Here is a 20,214-nt window from a genome sequence, read left to right as displayed (position 1 = left end):
GCAAGCATCACAGTCATAGAAAGATCCGGTTTCCATGCACTGTGCATGGAAATCCTGGAGCATGTCACACTGAACATCACAATTCAACCTGGCACATAACACAAGACACTTGGGGGCTTGGCAATCACTTAGTGAACTGGGTAAAAGGAAATGGCACAAATGGATTATCAAGACAAAAAAATCCTCTTGGGCATAATAAGTGAGAAACACTTATCCATCTTTTAAAATGTGGATCAGTAGTAGCAAAGTAAAGAATAGTGACAACCCATCGTTGGGTGATGTTGATGTGACACATTTGCCTTCCTCAGGATATTCTGAAGGTAAAAGAAGCCTGCTATTTGAAAAGCACTCACCCAATGAAGGCTTTCATCTGCATAGCAACAGAGAATGGGATAGAATCGCTTTATTGCCAGAAAAATAAATGAATTCACTCAAAGCATTGGCTGGAAACAGAAAGTGCGAATTTGCCCATTCAAAGAGTAGAAAGCACTTCTCACTTTCTGTCACTAGTTGTTGAAAAGCTATTTGTCACCAGATCTACAATGAGTACAGACCATCAACACGCCTATCAGCCTCTTCCTTCCCATGCTCCGTACTCATCCCAGACTGCTACACACAGACCCCTCCTTCCAGTCTCTCTCTCACACACACACACACACACACACACACACACACACACACGCACACACCCCTTCCTGGGAAAGAGATGAGAGAGACTTGAAGTTTGTGAGTCATCACAGGAGCTATTCAAAGCCTAGTGGGTAACTGAGGTAAGCTGTCTACACTTAAGCGATATGAACCTCTAAGAATGATTCATGGTCCTGAGGACCTGAGAGTCAGTTTCCTGAAACTCTCTAAACTTCCAAAGAATTATACAGAATGAGCATCTGGCTTTCCATCAGTGTCCTGTAGTATACAATGAGACAGATGCCTCTGAGTTGGTTCTTTAAATGATCTGTTCCCTCAGGTAGCATGGACTCTTGTTTGTGTTTATTATTTATTTGCAAGTGTGGACTTGGCTGTCTACTTTTTATTGACTGTTGACTTTTTAATCACCTGAGACCTACTTATGGGATAAGTGACCTTGCACTTGTCAGAAACCCTTTTCCAGATGGAGACATCACTGGAGAGCCCCAGAGAAGAGCGATGTCAAAGGAAGGCAATAACAAAGACTCAAGGTCAGTTTGAATGGAGGGCAAATTAATTCAGCATTTCAGTTTGCACTGAGTGAGAGCCTGTGTATTTGCAAACGTGCCTTTCAGCAAGGTTCACCTTCTGTGTGCTCCTGGTGATTTCATATCGCATGGAGACGTCTGGGAAGGGCCCCTCCATTCTTTGCCCAAGTCCAACTTCCTAGTTTCCTCCAAATAACCTAGCACGTAAAACAGCCCTACATGTTCACGTCTGTTGCCACGTGCACTCACAGATCTCAAAAACTGAAACCTTAATCCTCCAGGGCCATTTTGTCACACCTTTTCACTGGAAGGAATGGAAGAGTGAGGGTAGAGCAGCATAGTTGCAGGAAAGCTCAGTGGGAAGTCGTTAAAAGACAAACTGCTAAGGAGGAAAATTCCATCTGAAATCTGCAAAACGTGCCACAGCCCCACTGAAACACTAGGCTCGCTTTAAGGTGAGGAATCTCGGAGGCTGAGGACGGCTGCCAGCCGTGGGCAGTCATTCAGTTCTTCACACACTCCCTGCGGTTGTAAATCCACAGAGCAGTGAGAAGGAGGCTACTTACTGAAATAAAAGCCCCTGTCTCCGCACACGAACTGAAGGGCGTCCACCAACTCAGCCCCACAGAGGGTCTCGGGTCCAGCCGTGGCAGAGCTGGTGAAGGTGAGCAAGAACAGGGCCAAGTAGAAGAGATGCGAGGAGGACGTGATGTGCATCTTTACCTGCCGAAGAAGCAGAAGGAGGGTCATGCTTCCTCCTGGGTCCTTGCCAGGAGACGGGGGTGAGGCAGGGGTGCCTTTACCCTCAGCTCTCCATTCCTGTCATTAATCAAAACTACCCGCTCCGAAGTGCAACAAGGTGTGTGCGTGACCGCAGGGCAGCGAGGGCTGAGCAGGTCTTGGCATCAAGCAACCTGAGTTTAATCCTCTTGCTACTGTGGAACCTTGGGGAAGTCCTTCCTGAACCCCTTCTTTATGGGTTCCTATTACAATTCAGTGAGATAAAATACCTAGAAACATTTACTATGTGAACGTGAAAGATGCTATTATTGCAGTGGGATCCCACACCGCTCAGAGATCCTGGTAAACCTTTCGAATCATCAAAGGTTAAATTGTGCTCAGTCCAGATTTGGAGCCAAATATGTTTTATTAATTTAAGTTCTCTCAAGATTGGCCATCCACAGATAGCATGTGCATTCATTATCGACCAGAATATTAAATTAACCAGAACATCATTCCCCAGCTACTGATTAAAGAGAATTTACTGCAGCTGAAAAAGAACTTGTGAAAATACTATATATCATTACAGTTTTTTTTTTTTTCACTTGAGAGAAAGACAGAGACAGAGAGAAACACAGGCAGAGAAAGAGAGACTGAGATTTCTTACCTGGGGAAGATCAGCAGTTAATAACTACAAGTAGAAGTTAAAAATCAGGAATGGGAAAAATGTGAGGATTTAGGAAGGAAATTGGCATATGCTAAGTAGACCCCACGCCTTCTTCATTCTAAAGCCCCTCGTGTAAGCTCAGTATCAGATCAACACACATGTGGACTGTGCCTTCCATGAACAGGGCACTGGGCTCAAAACCTGCAAAAGCCTTTTTTTTTTTTTTTTTTTTTTTAAGTCACAGGAATTCTGACTTCATCTCTTGGAGGGACTTATGTGTCACTGTAACCATTTTATAGCAGGAACCCCTGGTTGGCTTGACTTAGCAAATGATAGACATCCAAATGGCAGCCCTGCCAGAAGCAGGATTCCTGTGGCTCAAGTCTCCATCCTCACTCTCAGCAGTAGAAACAATGCAAAGGTGATCATTAAGTTTTTCCATATTGCTACTTGTGGCACCAAGATGTGGTTTCTTCTAGGAAGCCTCCCAAGGTGAGTAGCTTCACCCCCCTCAGATGCATTCGCTCTCAGCAGCATCAGCAGAGTCAGTGACAGAATGTTAAGCAAGGTACCCTATCAAAAGGTCATGTAGTTAAGCTGGAAGCTATCATTATGAAAAGAGGCTTTTCTGAACCTCCCAGTGGTGGCAGGTCCATTTAACCCCATCACTTTTGGAGAAACAGACTCAGTCATTTATTTTCCAACCACCTTCCTTGCCCTCCATGGACTCTTAACTTAATGGCTCTCTACATCAGTGGCAAAGTTTGCTCCATCATTGTAATTAAGATTTCCATTTTTGTGGCCAGACTTTCAGCTCAGCAATTGAGAAAAAAACCCCTAAACCCCTGACTCTCGTTAACACAATGTAAATATTTAGTTAGTGCTTGTAAAACTGTGGAAGATGAAAAGCCTCCTCTATTTGCAAATCCTCATAAATAATGGACATAAAATAGAAGAGGAGGTGAAAGCTTGATGGAACATTTCTTCCATTTTCTCCATAGGACCTGTTCATAGAAACCCTCCACCCCCATGTAGCCAAAGCCACGGAGACTGCTAGAAACAAGTCATCCAATCCTCATCTTCCTTAGTTATAAAATAATAATTGGTGGGAGTTTTCCCTTTCAATATTTCCAGTGGAAATCTCAGCCAGTCCAACCCAACTGGACTTCCTTGTCCTTTTCAAAAGAGAAAACTCAATTGATCTTACTGAACATACCCCACACTCTGGCAATGGGCCAGTTCTAGAATGTATGTTATTTTGCCAATCCTATTTCTCCATCCCTCCTTCTCTGTTGATTTAATAGTGATGCTTAAGGCCAAGCACCTGCAACTGTAGATGCCTTCAAGTTCTTCAGTTCTCATGAAATCCAGGGGAAAAGGTACTCAGCTTAGAGCCTTAGTGAATTGAGAACTTCATTAGAGGTCAAAATTATATTTTAGTAGTTATTTATTTTATATGACACATTTAAACCCAGCAATACATATAAATCTCTAGCACTTAAGAATTTAAGATTTTTTTTTTTTACAGATTTTTCCTTTCTTTTTCTTTCTTTCTTTTTTTTTCTTTGCTGAGTTATGTTCTAAGATAAATATCAGCACTTATAGTTCTAGGACAAGATAGAACCTCTAGTGCATTCGCCTTTAGTTCAGGGAACAGTCCAGTACACCCACAGAGAGCCAGAGAATTTATCACATTATGTTCCCCGGAAAGAAAACAATAAGGAACTTGCTTAGGAGTTAAAAGTTTGAAACAAGTGGCCCCATGTGTTCATCATTTCCTGGGCCTTTTATTTTTCCAAACACAAAAGAAATGAAGAGAGAGAAAGGAAAGATCTGAGAGAGAGAAAGGAAGGAAGAACGAGAAAGAGAAGAGAAAAAAGAAAAAAATTGCAGAACACTCTTTCTCAAAAATCATTCACAAATCCAAACTTTAAGACCTTTCTTTTTATCTTAAATAAATGGCATATCAATTGATTCCAGATGTTTGGGCTAGGACAGAAATGCCCAGCAAAATTTGAGGGCAATAGTCATAAGAAAATACTCACTGTAGGTGTAACCATTTTTGTTTGTTCCAGATCTTTTACAGCAGGTCAGGGTGGGTATTATGAGACTGATGTGAATAAACTGAGGACTTAAAAGCATGTGCTGCTTTGTGGGTGGGGTTTGTGAAAGCATCTAGTTACATTTGGACACCCAGGCAGGTATGCTATGAGCCTGGGTAAACTGCCTTTTGTCCATTCCGACAATGAACAAATTGCACGGCTGGGATTCGAGTCAATCTCTTCCTCCAGATCAAGCCACCAATTTCCACTGTGTGCCTATAGCAGCCGCCCTGGACAGTGACCCAAGCTTCAGTCCTCTCCTGTGCCCTCTTCCTTCTGATTCAAACACTTGGAAATATCTTGAGACTCAGAGTACAATCAGCTTGCTAGTTCTGCCTGGCAGACACCTTTACTCATTGAATTACGTTTGAAAGACCACGTAGCTCCCTCAAACCACTTCCTGCTCCAAGTACAGGAAAAAGCAACAACTTACGGCTAGCTCTACTTCTGAATAGTGCAGCATACACAACATGGAAAGTTCATTTGGAGTTTTCCAAACTTGTAATTAATACAGAGATAACACTCCACAGCCTCTTTTAAGATCATCTAAGCAGGGAGACAAAGCCCCCAGCTATCAGACCACATAGCATATGTGTATATTGACTTCATTTCTTTTAAAAGCAAGGTAGCCGGCATGCATCTTGGCATTTCAAGTGCAGCAGAATCAGGTGCCTGACAAGGATGTATCCTTAACTCCTAAGCCACTTACTTGACTAAGAAAAGTCCTAGTGGTGGAGTATTTGAAAGCAGCAAATGATTACCGTACTAAGTGGTAGGGACGTTTTATGAATTGAGCCCTCAGGCAATTGCATCGGGGAGCCAGTGACAGCGGCTTAAAAGTGCTTGCAAATTGGAAAAACACAAGTCTTGAGAGATATAATTTTGCTGAGAATGGAAACTTGAACTAGGGCCAGTATTGGAAACGAGAAGTCAGTGCATTGACAACGCCAGCCAAATTTACCTAAAGAGACTTTACAACACCGAGTACAAAATCAGAGTTTTACAACACAAAGCCCCTAGTCCAAACTTCGCCCCTGAGAATCCTCTTCAAAAGAAAAAACTTGGAATAGCAGTTGCTAGAAAGTTTCCGCTTTCCATATACAGTATGCATTTGTTTAAATTATACGAATGTGCAAGGTCAGCAAGAGTTCTTTTTCAGAAGAGCAAAGTAAACTTCACTCTAACTTTGACTCTCTGGGCGTAAGTGCAGAGAGTTCCGGGACCTTCGCTCCAAAGATCACATTTAAAAGCTTTAATATCATTTCAAATGTAACTCTTTATATGTGGCATGCCTGGTAATAAAAGTCCTGACAAGTTACACACACACAGATACATACACACACAGTCCTACATACACACGAACATGATCTTAAAAATAAAACATCTGCACCTGCAAAAAAAAATCCAAAAGTTCATATCCATGCTCGATAGCCCTTAACCATAGACAGGATTTAAAGGAATCTTCTATAATGACACCACTCAAGCCCTGCAGAAGTGGAGGATTTAGCATAAGTACCTTGCAATAGTTTTTACTCATACAGATATCTGTGCAAAGGCATTTATCTCCCGGAGCTGTTTTTTCAGATCCCACAGAATTGCATATTCAGCAATTTATAAATAACTCCCAGTGCCGAAACAATGAAAATTCTAAAGTGAAGAACATCTCTAAGCAGAAGCAAACAGTACACAGTTTAAAGAAAATTCCCCAATGACTTCAAAGAGTAAGAAATATTTACCTTCAAGAAATCACAAAAGCAGCACTTAAATAATTGGGTTGGAAGACTGCTGATTTTTCCCATTGCTTCTGAAGTGCAAAGTCTGGAAATGAATTGGTTAGCAGGAATAAATGAGGCAAAAAGAAATCCAGGGAGATGGGAGATGTTGAGAGCAATGTCACATTTCAATTTTGAGGACTTTATTCCATTGCGCAGGCTCTATCTGCTCTGAATTTAGCAGTGACAGTGAGATTTAGCAAACAGAAGAGGGATTTAGAGAAAATCCTCACATTTATCTACAAAACACAGACACTGTAGACAGGAAACAGCTGGGGGAACGCTTGCCTTCTCTCTCTCTCCCTCTTCTGGCAAAGTTATCGAGTAAGGACTTTTTTGGGCATGGTGACAAATAACATCATACCTTTGCATTTTAAAACTAGAGCACAGAAGCATTTTTTCCCTTAAAAGAATGCGTGTTAGTGACAGGGTGAGCAGACATTAAAATACCAATGCTGTCCTCTGATTAACTTTCTACTGGGCAGGAAGACACACACATCTGCTAATACACCTTACCAGTATGAAAGGAATATACTTGGAGGATGGGCAAGCAATTTTATATTCCAGAACCAACGCAAAATTAAAAAAAAAAAAGAAGAAATGAAAAAAAGACCATCTCAAACATACCCTACAATTTTAACCCTCAAATGACTGGGGTAAACTAGATTGGAAGACAGCGCTGGGATGACCCCTCGTCCTGGTTGCCAAGTGAGGGGAATGATCTCATTTCCTAGAACCTGGAAAGGGGTGGGCAGCTTTGCAGTTGGCTCCCTTTAGGACACTGTCTAATGCTTTCTGCCCACGACAGGGCAAAGATTTTGCTGAGCTGTAAAGCCAACTGAAATAATAAAACAAAATCTTTTTCTTCCTTCCTCTACTCTGCTGCTTACCACCCCCACCCTCACCCCAGGGGAAGGGCACCTGAGGGGAAAATGATTTTCCTGTCGTTCGTATTTTTCTGCATAACTTGAACCTGAGTGTGTGTGTGTGCGTGTGTGTGTGCGCGCGTGTGCGCACGTGAGTGCATTTTATTTCTCCAGTTTTTGTGTATTCTAAATAACACCAGCTGGCTAGCAATACCCTCTCAAGGGTTATGATGTCATTCAGATCTCTCAACTGGATGAGTGGCCGGCAACATGGTCCAAGCCAGCTGTTTTGCTATTTATAATGTATACTTGCCTTTGCCATTGAGAATCAAGTTCTGATCTTTTGTCGATATAGTTTGCACCAATTTCTCTTTGGTTTTGTGAAGTAGGAGATAAGAAAGTAGATTATGAAATAAGGTTGCAAAAGCCCAGGTCGGACATCACACTTTCCCTAGAGGTCTCTCGGGGCATGGTTTCCCAGGGACGGTGGAAATAGTCTGGACCTTGCCTTTCTCTCTCGTGATTCTCAGGAGACCCAGTGATATTGACGCATCGACTCAAAACAGAGGTCTGCTGGAAACCCTTGTCTGGGTCCTTATGTTGTCCTGTGGCCAGGAAGTTGTGTGCAGAGGTGAGTGCCCTCGAAGGAAAACCCGATTGGTTTTGAAAGGGGGTTGAGTTTGCTCAAGGCTTCTCTGTGATTCATAACTTGTGGCAGTGTTTACCTTCGAGAAAGACAAGTTAGACGTTCGGAGTGATGCCATTTTAATGGTGCAGTATATTCAGCATCAGTTAGTGAGTGCCTACTATGTGCCCAATTACATGCATCACAGTCAAGGCCCCACAGGGGCTTTCAGCTAAGTGGCAGAGACAGAGAGGAAAACTGCTGTCATGTGGAGGGTATGTGCTCTTTAAAAATACGAAAAGCACACACTTTCTCTGGAAAGACAGGGAAGTGAAACCCTGTTGAGAATCCAGGATGGGGGAGGAGGGATGTGTCATGAAAGGCTTTGGGGTGCAAAGTTGGGAAGTTTCAGGGGATGCGATTTGACCTAAAGAGTCTACAAATATGCATCATCAAGAGGTGGCCGGGGAGGCATCTGTAGGTGTGTGGGTAATTCCTATACTTCGAGAATAATCCAAGACTTCCTTTAATTATCTCCCCTTCACACATTTAACTTAGGACCTGATTTACAAAAGATCTGTTTTTTTTTCCCCCGCAGCTTTGGCAGATCACATCCTTCATGAAAAAAAAAAAAAAGTCCAACTTCCTCTCATGGACTTTGATAATGTAGATTGTCTCACACGTAGAAAGATCTGCCATTTCCACGTGTGCACAGTCAGGTACCCACTGAGTCTCGGCGCTGGGTGCCTGGGTCCACCGCTGGGCACCTTCACAGGTAAAGGCCGTGACTTTCCCATTGCAGTTTTCCTTTGTTTTAATCGTTCCAAGATGTCCTAGGAGCTCACTGCCCTCTCCAAGGCTGTACCCCAGTTTGATGGGCTCTTTTGGCATGCCGTGTGAACGGATCACCTTCTCCCCAACCATTTCATGTAAAAGGCTGCTTTGGGAGACAGAATGCATACCGTTCCATCCGACAGTGGGTTCCTGCACTATCGACACACTGATTCACAGTCTCTTGGTTTTATAACCCCAATTACCCTTAAAGGATAATTGGGTTTTAATTTATGTCCCAGTTTTTATGTCACAATCAAAGAAAACTGAAATTTCAGTGAGTCGTAATTATCATCAGCTGTGCTGTGGAAACATTCCGATGTGAGCTCTCAGTTTCCAACAGGGAAAGCAATTTCCTGAAGTGATTATTGTATACTTCAATGTGGAGAATGGTCTAGATTTCTGGGTAGGGTGAGCCAGCAACAGAGCAATAATTCCTAGGGAAATGGCCATTTTCTTGGCTAATTCCAGGAGTCAACATGAAAGCCAAAGGGCAATAAATGTGCCACATGATGACTTTTTAATGACTGAATCCTGCACCTGTTTAGGAGAAAAAGAGATGGATGCACCTATTACTAGAGGGTCCAAGGTGGTAGTAAATCTAATCCCTAGGAAAAGTTCAGATCAAGAAGCCCCATTTGAGAGAAACATACAGGGTCATTCTAAAATTACTGAATGATTATGTAGTCTCCTGCCTGGAACAACCTGACAGTTAGATATGGGAATTGTGTGCCACCAAAATAGCAAGGATGTGCTCATCATGAGAACATCCACTCCTGGAAATGCAGAGATTCACAGTTTCACCTTTTGCATGTGTAATGCCTGAGGGATATAAATAACTCTCCCCTAAAGCCTTCTTCTTGAGTAGCATATTTGCATAAAGCTGCAGTCACAGAAGACTTCTGACACCTTTCTTAAAAAAAAAAAAAAGTCGTTCATCTCCTTAAAGAGCAGGCTGATTGAGATTCACAGAAAGGGGTGGGCAAGACCCTGCCCCCCACTCTTTTTGCTCGAGCCACGTTCCCAATCCTCCCCATGTCAACGGCAGAGTTGCTCATTCAAAAGGTCATCTCATATCCATGTGCAGTGGGGCAGACTTACAATTTATTTCATTAATGTCAGTGCTGACTCCTACGAAAAGCTTAGGATGGATATCTGGGGGTAAGAGGACTTTGGAACCAAATAACGGGTGAGGTTTAAGGCTTTGGGGCCACCCACGAGGCAAAGAACTTGGGGTAAAGTACTGGGCCTGTCTCTTGGCTCGCAGTCTGTGAGGAGGGTTGGTCTGGGAGAGTATTCTCCAAGGTCTGAGATCAAGATCTGGTCAATTCAGAATGTAAAACTCAGAGGAAAAGGCTGGGCCTCAAAAATACAACAGGCTGCTTAACAAGGGGACCAATGTCAGCTCCAAAAGATCTGCTCAGAAGCAGCTCTGTTAGCCCTCAGAAAGATCTTTAGCTCAAAGGAACTGCTTTAAATCCTTAGAGGCGCTTTTTCCCCACAGCTAGGGAAAACAGTAATAGGGAGAAGAAATCCTCCCACTAAAGAAATCAATGCTTTCTTTTCAACATCAAACTCGGATCTTATTTCTTCTAAAATGTCAAAAGGGCAAATGCTGAGAACAGTCAGAAGCAAAACTTTTGTGGTTTGGGTAGCAAAAGAATTCTTCGTAATGGCAGATGAGGAGTCACTGCATGGGGCGAGGATGGCTTGGTGGAGTGAGAGAGCCTAAGGGCTCACCACAATTGCCCCAACTTGAAAAGAAAGTGAGGAAAGGAGACACCAATTCCAAATTTCAGGGGCAAGTACCCAAAGAACGCTTTCTTTCGGAATCGAAAAATGTGCGCGCCCTCTAGTGGGCTTCGGGGAAACTGCCACCGCAATCTTCACCGTTGATGTGCGGAATTTGGGAGGCGTGGGGAGTTTTGCAAAGCTCGGGATTCAAATATACTTTAAATTGCACTTATCTTTTGAAACAAATAAGCTAGGTATTTAATTCACTCTAGTTTTAAAAAAAGGAAGAGTACTAAGGGGAGAAAGGAAGATGATAAACTTTACGAGAGCAGGGATGGCGTCTCCACGGCTCTACCCCCAGGGCTTACCTTGGTATGGGTTCCAAACATTTTGTTGGTTGAATCAAAGTCTGGAAAATAAATGATGATAAAGGTAAACTATTTCACATAAAAAAGATAATAAACTCTCTGAGAGTGAGATGACCAACTTCTTCATTTTATAAATAAGAAAAATGAGGGGTGGGGGAGTGGTGGATAGAAAAGTGACTTGCTTTAATGTAACAAATTGAGGTGCTTGCAAACCAAGCTCAAATTCAGTCCCCCTGTCCGTTCTACACTCTTTCTTCCACATCAGTGTTCAAAATGTGGGCTTTAACACTGATGGTCAAAGACATGGCATTAAAGAATCATGTAAGAGTGGAAGGGGTTCCATTTTTAATTCTCTTTAAAGCCAGTAAAGGCTATTCCAGGCAGAGGGAGCAGCATGGACAAAATTATATGGAAATGAAGAGGTTCCCAGTGTTGTGGTGTGGGAGGTAATGCTGCAGCCATGCTCTCAGACTCCTGCACTGTGGAGGTCCTTTAGTCTCTCCTTTCCCCATCAGTAGCCTTCACAGAGCTGTAAGACTGGAGAACAGTCTAATTCCCTTACGATTCTCTTGTAAACAAAGACTTGTATGTAACTGAATCTGTGATTAATTCTGGGAATGGCATAGTGCCTCAAGGTAAATATGCAACAGCAGACCTGGGTTACATTATAACCTAGGCCAATCTGAGTAGTGCTGGGTAAGAACGAAGGTGGAGATTGATCACACAATGATCTTGCCAGAGATTCCATTTTGAAAGATTTAATTGTAGTGTTTATACTTCGTTAAGTAAATTTTAATGGAAAAATGAAATGATTACACTTGATAAAGATTTTCACAATAAGGGTTGAAGCAAAAAGGTCTTATTTCTGGTGAGCCCTGAACTTTCTGGAAAAACTGGTTCATCAGAACGTCCCATGCTTCCTGTGGGTCAACTGAGGCAGTTTTATTGTGCTCTTTGAGAGCAGGGCACATAGCCTCCAGCCTCGATTCTTTACTTGAAGGTGGCTGCTAAGAAACATTTCAGACTGCTTCCTGTGAGGGTTCCCTGCATAAACAGAAGTTTGAGTAATCAACTGAGGAGGAGAAACAGAATCTAGGGGAACCCTTGGGAATGATCCATTTGGGAAGCATATATCCTTGGAGACTGTACCTCATCCTATGCCCAGCATAGTCCCTTGAGGGTGGAATGAAGGTGTGCCATGGAAACACACACTCTGATCCTTTTTACAACACCTTGGTAAAGGCCTCAGCTTTTTTCAGAGCTCAGAATAAATATTTAAACTCAGTTGTATTAGTCAGAGTTCTCCAGAGCAATGGAACAAACAGGATCTATTGCCTATCTGTCTCCTCTCTCTCTTTTTTTAAATTGGATTTTTATTTAAAAATTAAATAAAATTTTAAAATTTATATTGGAGCATAGTTGATTTACAATGTTGTGTTAGTTTCAGGTGTACAGCAAAGTGATTCAGTTATACATATACATATACCCATTCTTTTTCAGATTCTTTTCCCATATAGGTTACTGCAGAATACTGAGTAGAGTTCCCTGTGCTATGCAGTAGGTCCTTGTTGATTATCTGTTTTATATATCGTAGTGGGTATATGTTAATCCCTCTCTTGATCACTATACTTTAAGGAGTTGGCTCATGTACTTGTGGAGGTTTAGCAAGTCCAAAATCTGCGGAGTAGGCCAGTAGGCTGGAGACTCAGGAAAGAACTGCAATTTGAGTCCAAAGATGCTATGCTGGCAGAATTCCCTCTTCTTCCAGGGAGACCAGTCTTTTCCTGTTAAGTGACTCGACTGACTGGATGAGGCCCACCTTCTTTATGGAGAGAGATCTGCTTTACTCAAAGTCTACTGATTTAAATGTTAATCTCATCTAAAAAATACCTTCTCAGAAACATCTAGAAAGTTTGACCACATATCTGGGTACTGTGACGTAGCCAAGTTGACACATATAACCACATTAGTGGTTCTCAAAAGGTGCACTCACTGGTCCTCCCTCCCGAAAAGAAACTCAAGCTAATGGATTACATTTCCCAATTCTAAGTTTTCCTCTCATACATTAAACTTTGGCTCCTGAACTTACTGTTCCTTGGTCGTTGCCAAAAGGAAGTCACAGCACTTGCCTTGACAATATCATTAATATTTTATGAAAATTCTGTTCATTGGTGACAAGCAGGTAAACAGTGCTTCATTTTTTTCCCTTCCACTAAGGAGAACAAGTGCGCATATGACACACACACACACAGCCACACTCATACCACTCAAATGCATGCACACAATCACACATGTAAACATCTGTGCTTAATTTCTCCAGATAATAAGTGTGTTCATTCCCTTATTTTAAAAATTGCAGTTTTGATCAATGGGAAGAAGTTTCAGGCATAAGGTAGTGTTTGGGGTAGGGTGATGTCCTGCCCTTTGGCAAAATGGAGAGGGAGATTTCCCATATGCTTCTGTCCCCAGAGACTGACTCTATGCCTGGATTAATGGGGGTCCTATGACCCTTTGGGCAGCAGGATGACAAGTGATTTTAACTTTCTTCTCAATACTGTTCTGCATTTTCTAGATATTATTATTTACTTTTAGCAGGTATTACTTTTATAGTTAACAGTTGTTAAAAACATCATTGAGGGCTTCCCTGGTGGCGCAGTGGTTGAGAGTCCGCCTGCTGATGCAGGGGACACGGGTTCGTGCCCCGGTCTGGGAAGATCCCACATGCCGCGGAGCGGCTGGGCCCGTGAGCCATGGCCGCTGAGCCTGCGCGTCCAGAGCCTGTGCTCCGCAACGGGAGAGGCCACAACAGTGAGAGGCCCGCATACCGCAAAAAACAAACAAACAAACAAAAAAACCATCATTGAATAGTGTTATCTGTACTCAGTATTGACTGAAAATGTAGCTTATACATATATGTATTTTTATTCTTCAAAGCTTGAGCCTGTATGCTTCCTGTCTCAGTCTTGGCTTGTTTATGTGACATTTATATGCACTCACTCATCAAACCTCACCCTCATTATCACCTCCTTCCTTTATCACGTCTTTGAAGTTCAGCCTCTTCCTCTCAATTTGCTCAGTGTTGTTCTAGATTGGATTGATGAATTCCTGGATTATTGGATGGGCTTCTAACCAGTTTTCCCTCATGGCAATCTAGCCAACTCTGGTAGCTGGAATCATCTTCTTCAAATGCCATGCTCATGTTACACCTCTTGAGAGTTCCTTGGTCACATCTAAGTCCTCTCCTGTCATTCAAAACACTCCCTTCTTCAGCAGTCTTCTCTCTTGCTAATGTCCATCATGGCTTCTTCATAGCCTGTTACTGTTCACCTGTCCATCCCTGGCCCCAGCCTAGTGCTTGGTTTTTAATAGGTTCTCAATAAATATTTGTTAATTAATAATGATAATAACCACTAACATTATTGAGTATATATTATATTCAATTCTTTATTTCATATTATTTTAATTATCTCATTTAATTCTCATATACCTTAATGAAATAGATACTTTACTTCCACTTTTGTTTCAGAGTGCCTGGTGCTGTTTTGGGAACATACCAGATTCTCAAAAATATTTTTTAGATGAATGAAGAGAAAATCGAGCTAGGAAAAGTTAAATGATGTCCGATGGCTAGTAACTTACAGAGCCAGGATTCAAATTCAGGTTGGTCTAATACACACCACTACATGGTTTACGCATCTTTGGTAGATGGATGATCTCTTGCAATATTTTGTTGTACTACCCCTGCATTCCCCACAGTACAATGTTGGACTTTTACTGGTACTCAGTAAAGGGATAATTAATTCTAAACATGAGTTTAGAATAATTGTTAATAGCCATTTCCAAAATAGCCAGGCTGAAAAGTTCAGAGATGAACACTTAGGATGGAGTCTGGTTACAGCCATGTTTGCAGCATTTTAGGGGAAACTAACAATGAGAGATTATGTTTACTGGTCCTCATTCCCACCACTTCTAGCCTTAGCTACTGCCTCAGAATACACAGAGAGGAAATCAAGTCCCTGCAGATTTTTCTCTATATCATGTTGCTTCTAATAAAACAAAACAAGCAACCAAAGCGGCAGAGACAATTACTCTCCAGAAACAAGATGTACAAGCCAGAAGCTCAGGCAAAGCCTGCTTCATACTGAAAGCCACTTATACTCTTCTAATTACAGTAAGAACAGAGGATAGATTTTCTGGGGTGTAGTCCTCCTGGAGCTTTCCATGTGGGCAACTGCAGTAAAGCAACTCACACTGGCAAACATTTGTCAACTGAATCCATTATGGAGAACAGTATGGAGGTTCCTTAAAAAACTAAAAATAGCACTACCATATGATCCTGCAATTCCACTCCTGGGCATGTATCCAGAGGAAACCATAATTCAAAAAGATACATGCACCCCAATGTTCATTGCAGCACTATTTACAATAGCCAAGACATGGAAGCAACCTAAGTGTCCATTGACAGATGAATGGGTAAAGAAGATGTTGCACATATATACAATGGAATATTACTCAGCCATAAAAAAGAATGAAATAATGTCATTTGCAGTAAAATGGATGGACGTAGAGATTATCATACTGAGTGAAGCAAGTCAGACAGAGAAAGACCAATATCATATGATATCGCTTATATGTGGAATCAAAAAAAAATGGTACAAATTAACTTATTTACAAAACAGAAATAGAATCATAGGTGTAGAAAACAAACTTATGGTTACCAGGGGGGAAGGGAAGGATAAATTGGGAGATTGGGATTGACATATACACACTACTATATATAAAATAGATAACTAATAAGGACCTACTGTATAGCACAGGGAACTCTTCTCAGTACTCTGTAATGACCTATATGGGAAAAGGATTTTAAAAAGACTGGATATATGTATATGTATAGCTCATTCACTTTGCTGTACAGCAGAAATTAACACAACATTTTAAGTCAACTATATTCCAATAAAAAATTTTAAAAATAAATAAATAAACTTTGTTCTGTTGAGACATAAAGGCCTTAACATTTCCCACTCAATGACAATTTATGCTGTACTTCTTAGCGTCCTAGAGGCTAGTGCAAACTCAGTCTTTGGTGTCTATACTTCCTTAGATTAGGGAAGAGTCTACAGATTGTTGTGGAATAGACGACATAGCAAATCCCTCTCAACCTGCCTTAGAATTGGTGCAACTTGGGGGTTGTCAGAAAGCTATTGCTTTTCCTGCCTGGCAATTCCCAAATGGAGCTTATGATGGATTAGGGACAGTTCCTAAAATCTTACTGACTTTCCTGCAATTCAAGATAGGATGGCTTGACCAGATTGTATTAACACTGACTAGTATTTTAGCCTTTTGCTCCCAGTTATTCTGTGTGTGTGTGTGTGTGTGTGTGTGTGTGTGTGTACCCACTTCTTTCCCTGGCTATTGAATCTTAGCTGAACTATTTCCTTTTAATCAACTGCTCTGTGGCTTTACATCCCTGATTCTTCACAAGGAAAACAGTGACTTAAAATTTGGATCTTGCTGGGGCTAGAGCACTGTCAATCCAACTGGCAGGCTCCTTCCTAGCTTGGGTTCCCATCAAGGTAGCAATCCCACATCCTGGACTGGCTAGCTTCTCTGCAAGTTTGTTAAACTCACTCCACTGCTTTGGAGAGCAAGAGACACCCAGAGGCAGTTGTAGCATTTGTGAAGTTTGGAGAGAGTTTGGGACTGCTAAGTAAGGACATCTGTTTTTCCCAAGGGGCTATCTAGGTCAAGTCTTCCAATATCTGGACTTTTCTGACCCAGTAACTTTCGTGGATTTTGCAGATAAAGCAAAGGTTTTCAAACTACAGACAATTAACCGGGTGTTGCCCCTATGGACAGCCTCAATGGGACAGGGGACTCTTGTGATCCAAACCCAACCAACTCTCAGGACCCAGACACAAAAGAGACAAGACATAAACCCCGAAACCCTGGGGAATGAAAGGAATCTTTTCAGTGAGAGAGAAGAACCAAGAACAGACAATAAGTGCAGTCAGGAATAACCAGACAATAGCAATCATCAGCAGTTAGCATCAGTGGTGATAAATCTGCATTTTTACGGTTTATAAATAACAATTCCACAGGATCTTCATTGAGCCCTTTTGAAAAATTTCAGCAGCAACCATGTCCTGAGCATGCCAAACCCAGGGCTGTGTTATCCTACACAAAAGGGGTTTTCTTTGTGGAGGGAAACCATTTCCGAAACACATGACCAAAAGATGCAACTCATCAGTTGGGGCAGTCCAAGTACCCACACTAAAGCTGGGGTCACCCCGAACTAGAAAAAACATCATTCTCTTGGAACTACTAAACTATGCTGACTGGAGAGTAAGTTTACACAGCTCAGTGTCAAGCAATTTGGTTAAGTCCAGAAAATGGGCAGGAAATGCCAGGGCTGGGCTGACATGGGTGCCCTGAGCTACAGCATCACTTTGAATGGGACTATTATTTATTTTCTTAAGTAAATATCATGTGGCAAAATCATGCCTTATACAAACCAGCTGAAGTGTGTGATGTAACCATGTTAACACGTTTTTATAGTCCTGGAAGAATGCGATGGGATTGGGTCTATCAGTAATCATGTAAAGAAGCCGAGTATACATTCCAGATGTTCATTATGTCCCAATCATTCTCTGGGAGCAAAGTGGAGGCTTTCTCCTTGCCCAGGAAGCCTGATTTTAGTAATTGAGACAGAGACACACTTGAAATCTGAAACACTTGGAATTATAATGCTAAATCCTACAGTTCCAGTTAGGTAAGTGTATTGTGCAAAACAAAACAAACATGTAAAAACGAGTAGAAAGAAAGAAAGAGAAAAAGAAAAAGAGCAAAAGTCAAGGCAATACTATAGGACCTTCCCCTCTGAGGTCTTTCTTCCCTCGTTTAAACCTCACAGCGCTATGCTCATTTCTACTGTCAAACAACCTTTGCCGGAAAGGTCTAGGGGCACAGAAAGTAAATGCAGCTGTATATCAGCTCGAATGGATCACTGAGTAACTGACCTTTGTAAAATCAGACGGTTCAACGTCCTGCACAATCAGAAAAAGATGCTTTTATTTGTTGAGTTGCTTACATTTCAATATCTCCTCCAAAAGGAATTAGTTCCAAGCAACCTCTACTGAGCCCTCTTAAAAACTGTTTAGGGCTTCCCTGGTGGCGCAGTGGTTGAGAGTCCGCCTGCCGATGCAGGGGACACGGGTTCGTGCCCTGGTCCGGGAAGATCCCACATGTCGTGGAGCAGCTGGGCCCGTGAGCCATGGCCGCTGAGCCTGCGTGTCCGGAGCCTGTGCTCCGCAACGGGAGAGGCCACAACAGTGAGAGGCCCACGTACCGCCAAAAAAAAAAAAAACCAAAACAAAAAAAAAACAAAAAAAAAAAACCTGTTTAGACTTTTAGACTGTAGCTTTCTGCTTCACAGTGTTCTTTATCCTGGAGGGTAGTGTACTGTATCACACCAACTTTTTGGTTGAAGTTATTGTGGAATCAGTACAATTCCCAAGCCCTTTATAATTCAGCTTGAACTGATCTTTTCAAACAAATGTACCTTGTCACATAACTTAATCTGCTCCTCTGGCCAAATTGGGACTACTTACTACACTCTCGACATGCTTTGCCCCGTTTGACCCTTTAGTTCCTGATGAAGTATATTCACTCCCCACCTCAACCCCAGCTCTTTGGGTTGAACATTTCAGCACATTTTCCACCTGCCCTTCCTCAGCCCTCCATTCCTGCACCAGATAGAAGTGATGAGTCATCCCTGTCAACTCGCATATCACTTTGTTCATGCCTTCTCCTCTTGTAGGCACTTATGTACATATGTAGATTTTTATTCATATATTTATTCCTTCATTCATAAAATAGCTGCTGAGCATAATAGGCAACATGCTAAGAACTAGAAATACAACCTATGTTCTTCTACCTGTGTTCTTCTACCCAGTACCTGGATTAATTAATTGTGGCCTTGACCCACTTTGAAAAAAGGCCTCCTAGAAACACAAAGGGTAAGAGTGTTGTGGGTACTAACTGTGGGCTTTAACTAAATAACATGAGCCCTAAGTAATTTTTTTTAATGCAGGTTGACTTGAGAGATGGTAGTCAGTTTAATGTTGAAATAAGACTAGAAATATAAGAATCTAGAGGTCATTCTTTAAAAAAAATTGAGCATGTAAAAATTACCTGATACAGCAATCATGGTTTAAAGAAGCAATAATAAAAACTAAAATCTCAAGTTGCTTCAAACCTCTTAGCTGGCAGAATAAGCTTAGTGTTATAAGCCGAATCAAATCTTCTCCACATTGAAATTGTAGTTTCCATAAATTGAAAGCACAGAGGTAGGAAACAAATATCCAAATGTTCTTGAAAAATGAGGAAGCAAATGGAGTAAGAATAAATCTCAGTTAACTCATCTAAATGCTACAGATAAAGATTTTACTATAGTTGCCTTGGGCCAGATAAGGTTTCACCATGCCTGCCTGGCAACATTATAATAAACACAAGCAAGTCTTCCAAAGCGACCTCTGTGGTCTTAAGTCTACGCAGAGCAGACGACTCTCCAGTGTGGATATTTGTATCTCAGTTGGTGCCCTCCTAGCCTATGACCCGCGCCCCCCGCCCACCCCTCTCGCGCCAAGCCAAAATCTCCAAGTTAAAAAGTCAAGGAGCTCCAAATCAACAGTCCTGAAGCTCATTCACTTTCTGTGTTGGCATCAGACTTGTAAGTTCTACTACACCACGTCAGTTTCTGATTCTACACAGGTAGCAGATCCGGTTCTAACTGAACGCAGTGAGTATTCACGGAACCTCTGCTATGTGTCCGGCTCCCTTGGGAGTCGCTATAAGGACACAGAGAAATACAAGACATGATCTGTGACCTTGAGAAATTCGCTATCTTGCTTTAGAGACACTAAACACACACACACAAAATCAAAGATGATATAGTCATGAAGTGTTAAATTAAACACATGATCAATTTCCAAATTATATGATTATTGTTACATGTGTATTGCTATGGTGGGCAGAGAGCAGAGAATGGGCCCTTGACCTTGCCTGACAATCATACTCCATTTCCCTTGTCTGTTCACTCACCTCCTTTTGTAGATAACTCTTTCAGATCTTCTCTTCTTGCCCCAATTCTCTACCACCTTTACCACCATCCTCACTCTTAGTTGAAGGCCTTACTTCTTGTTTTATCAGTGAGATAGAAACAACCATAAGAGACTTTCTGCAAGCTCTTCCCATAATACTCACCTACTGACTCTTTTTTTTTTTTTTTTTGTCACATACTGTTTTCTTTCCTATTAGTAGACATAAAGGTCCATGCTCCTAGTTGAGGCCAACCAC

General features: G+C 41.8%; 1 protein-coding gene across 1 annotated transcript in view; it reads right to left on the bottom strand.

Annotated features, from left to right (window-relative positions):
- IGF1 (insulin like growth factor 1) overlaps positions 1 to 6,463 on the bottom strand; it is a gene marked incomplete at its 5' end in the record, with an annotated part of 56,036 nt that extends 49,573 nt beyond the window's left edge. Inside the window, 2 exon segments of the mRNA XM_079715473.1 lie at positions 1,742 to 1,898; positions 6,401 to 6,463. Of these exon segments, the coding sequence (XP_079571599.1) occupies positions 1,742 to 1,898; positions 6,401 to 6,463 (220 nt within the window).
- Between the last annotated feature and the right edge of the window lie 13,751 nt (positions 6,464 to 20,214).

The sequence above is a fragment of the Hyperoodon ampullatus genome (genome assembly GCF_949752795.1).
Source record: "Hyperoodon ampullatus genome assembly, chromosome: 11".
Lineage (NCBI taxonomy): Eukaryota > Metazoa > Chordata > Mammalia > Artiodactyla > Ziphiidae > Hyperoodon > Hyperoodon ampullatus.
This window is presented reverse-complemented; position numbering and strand designations above follow the sequence as displayed.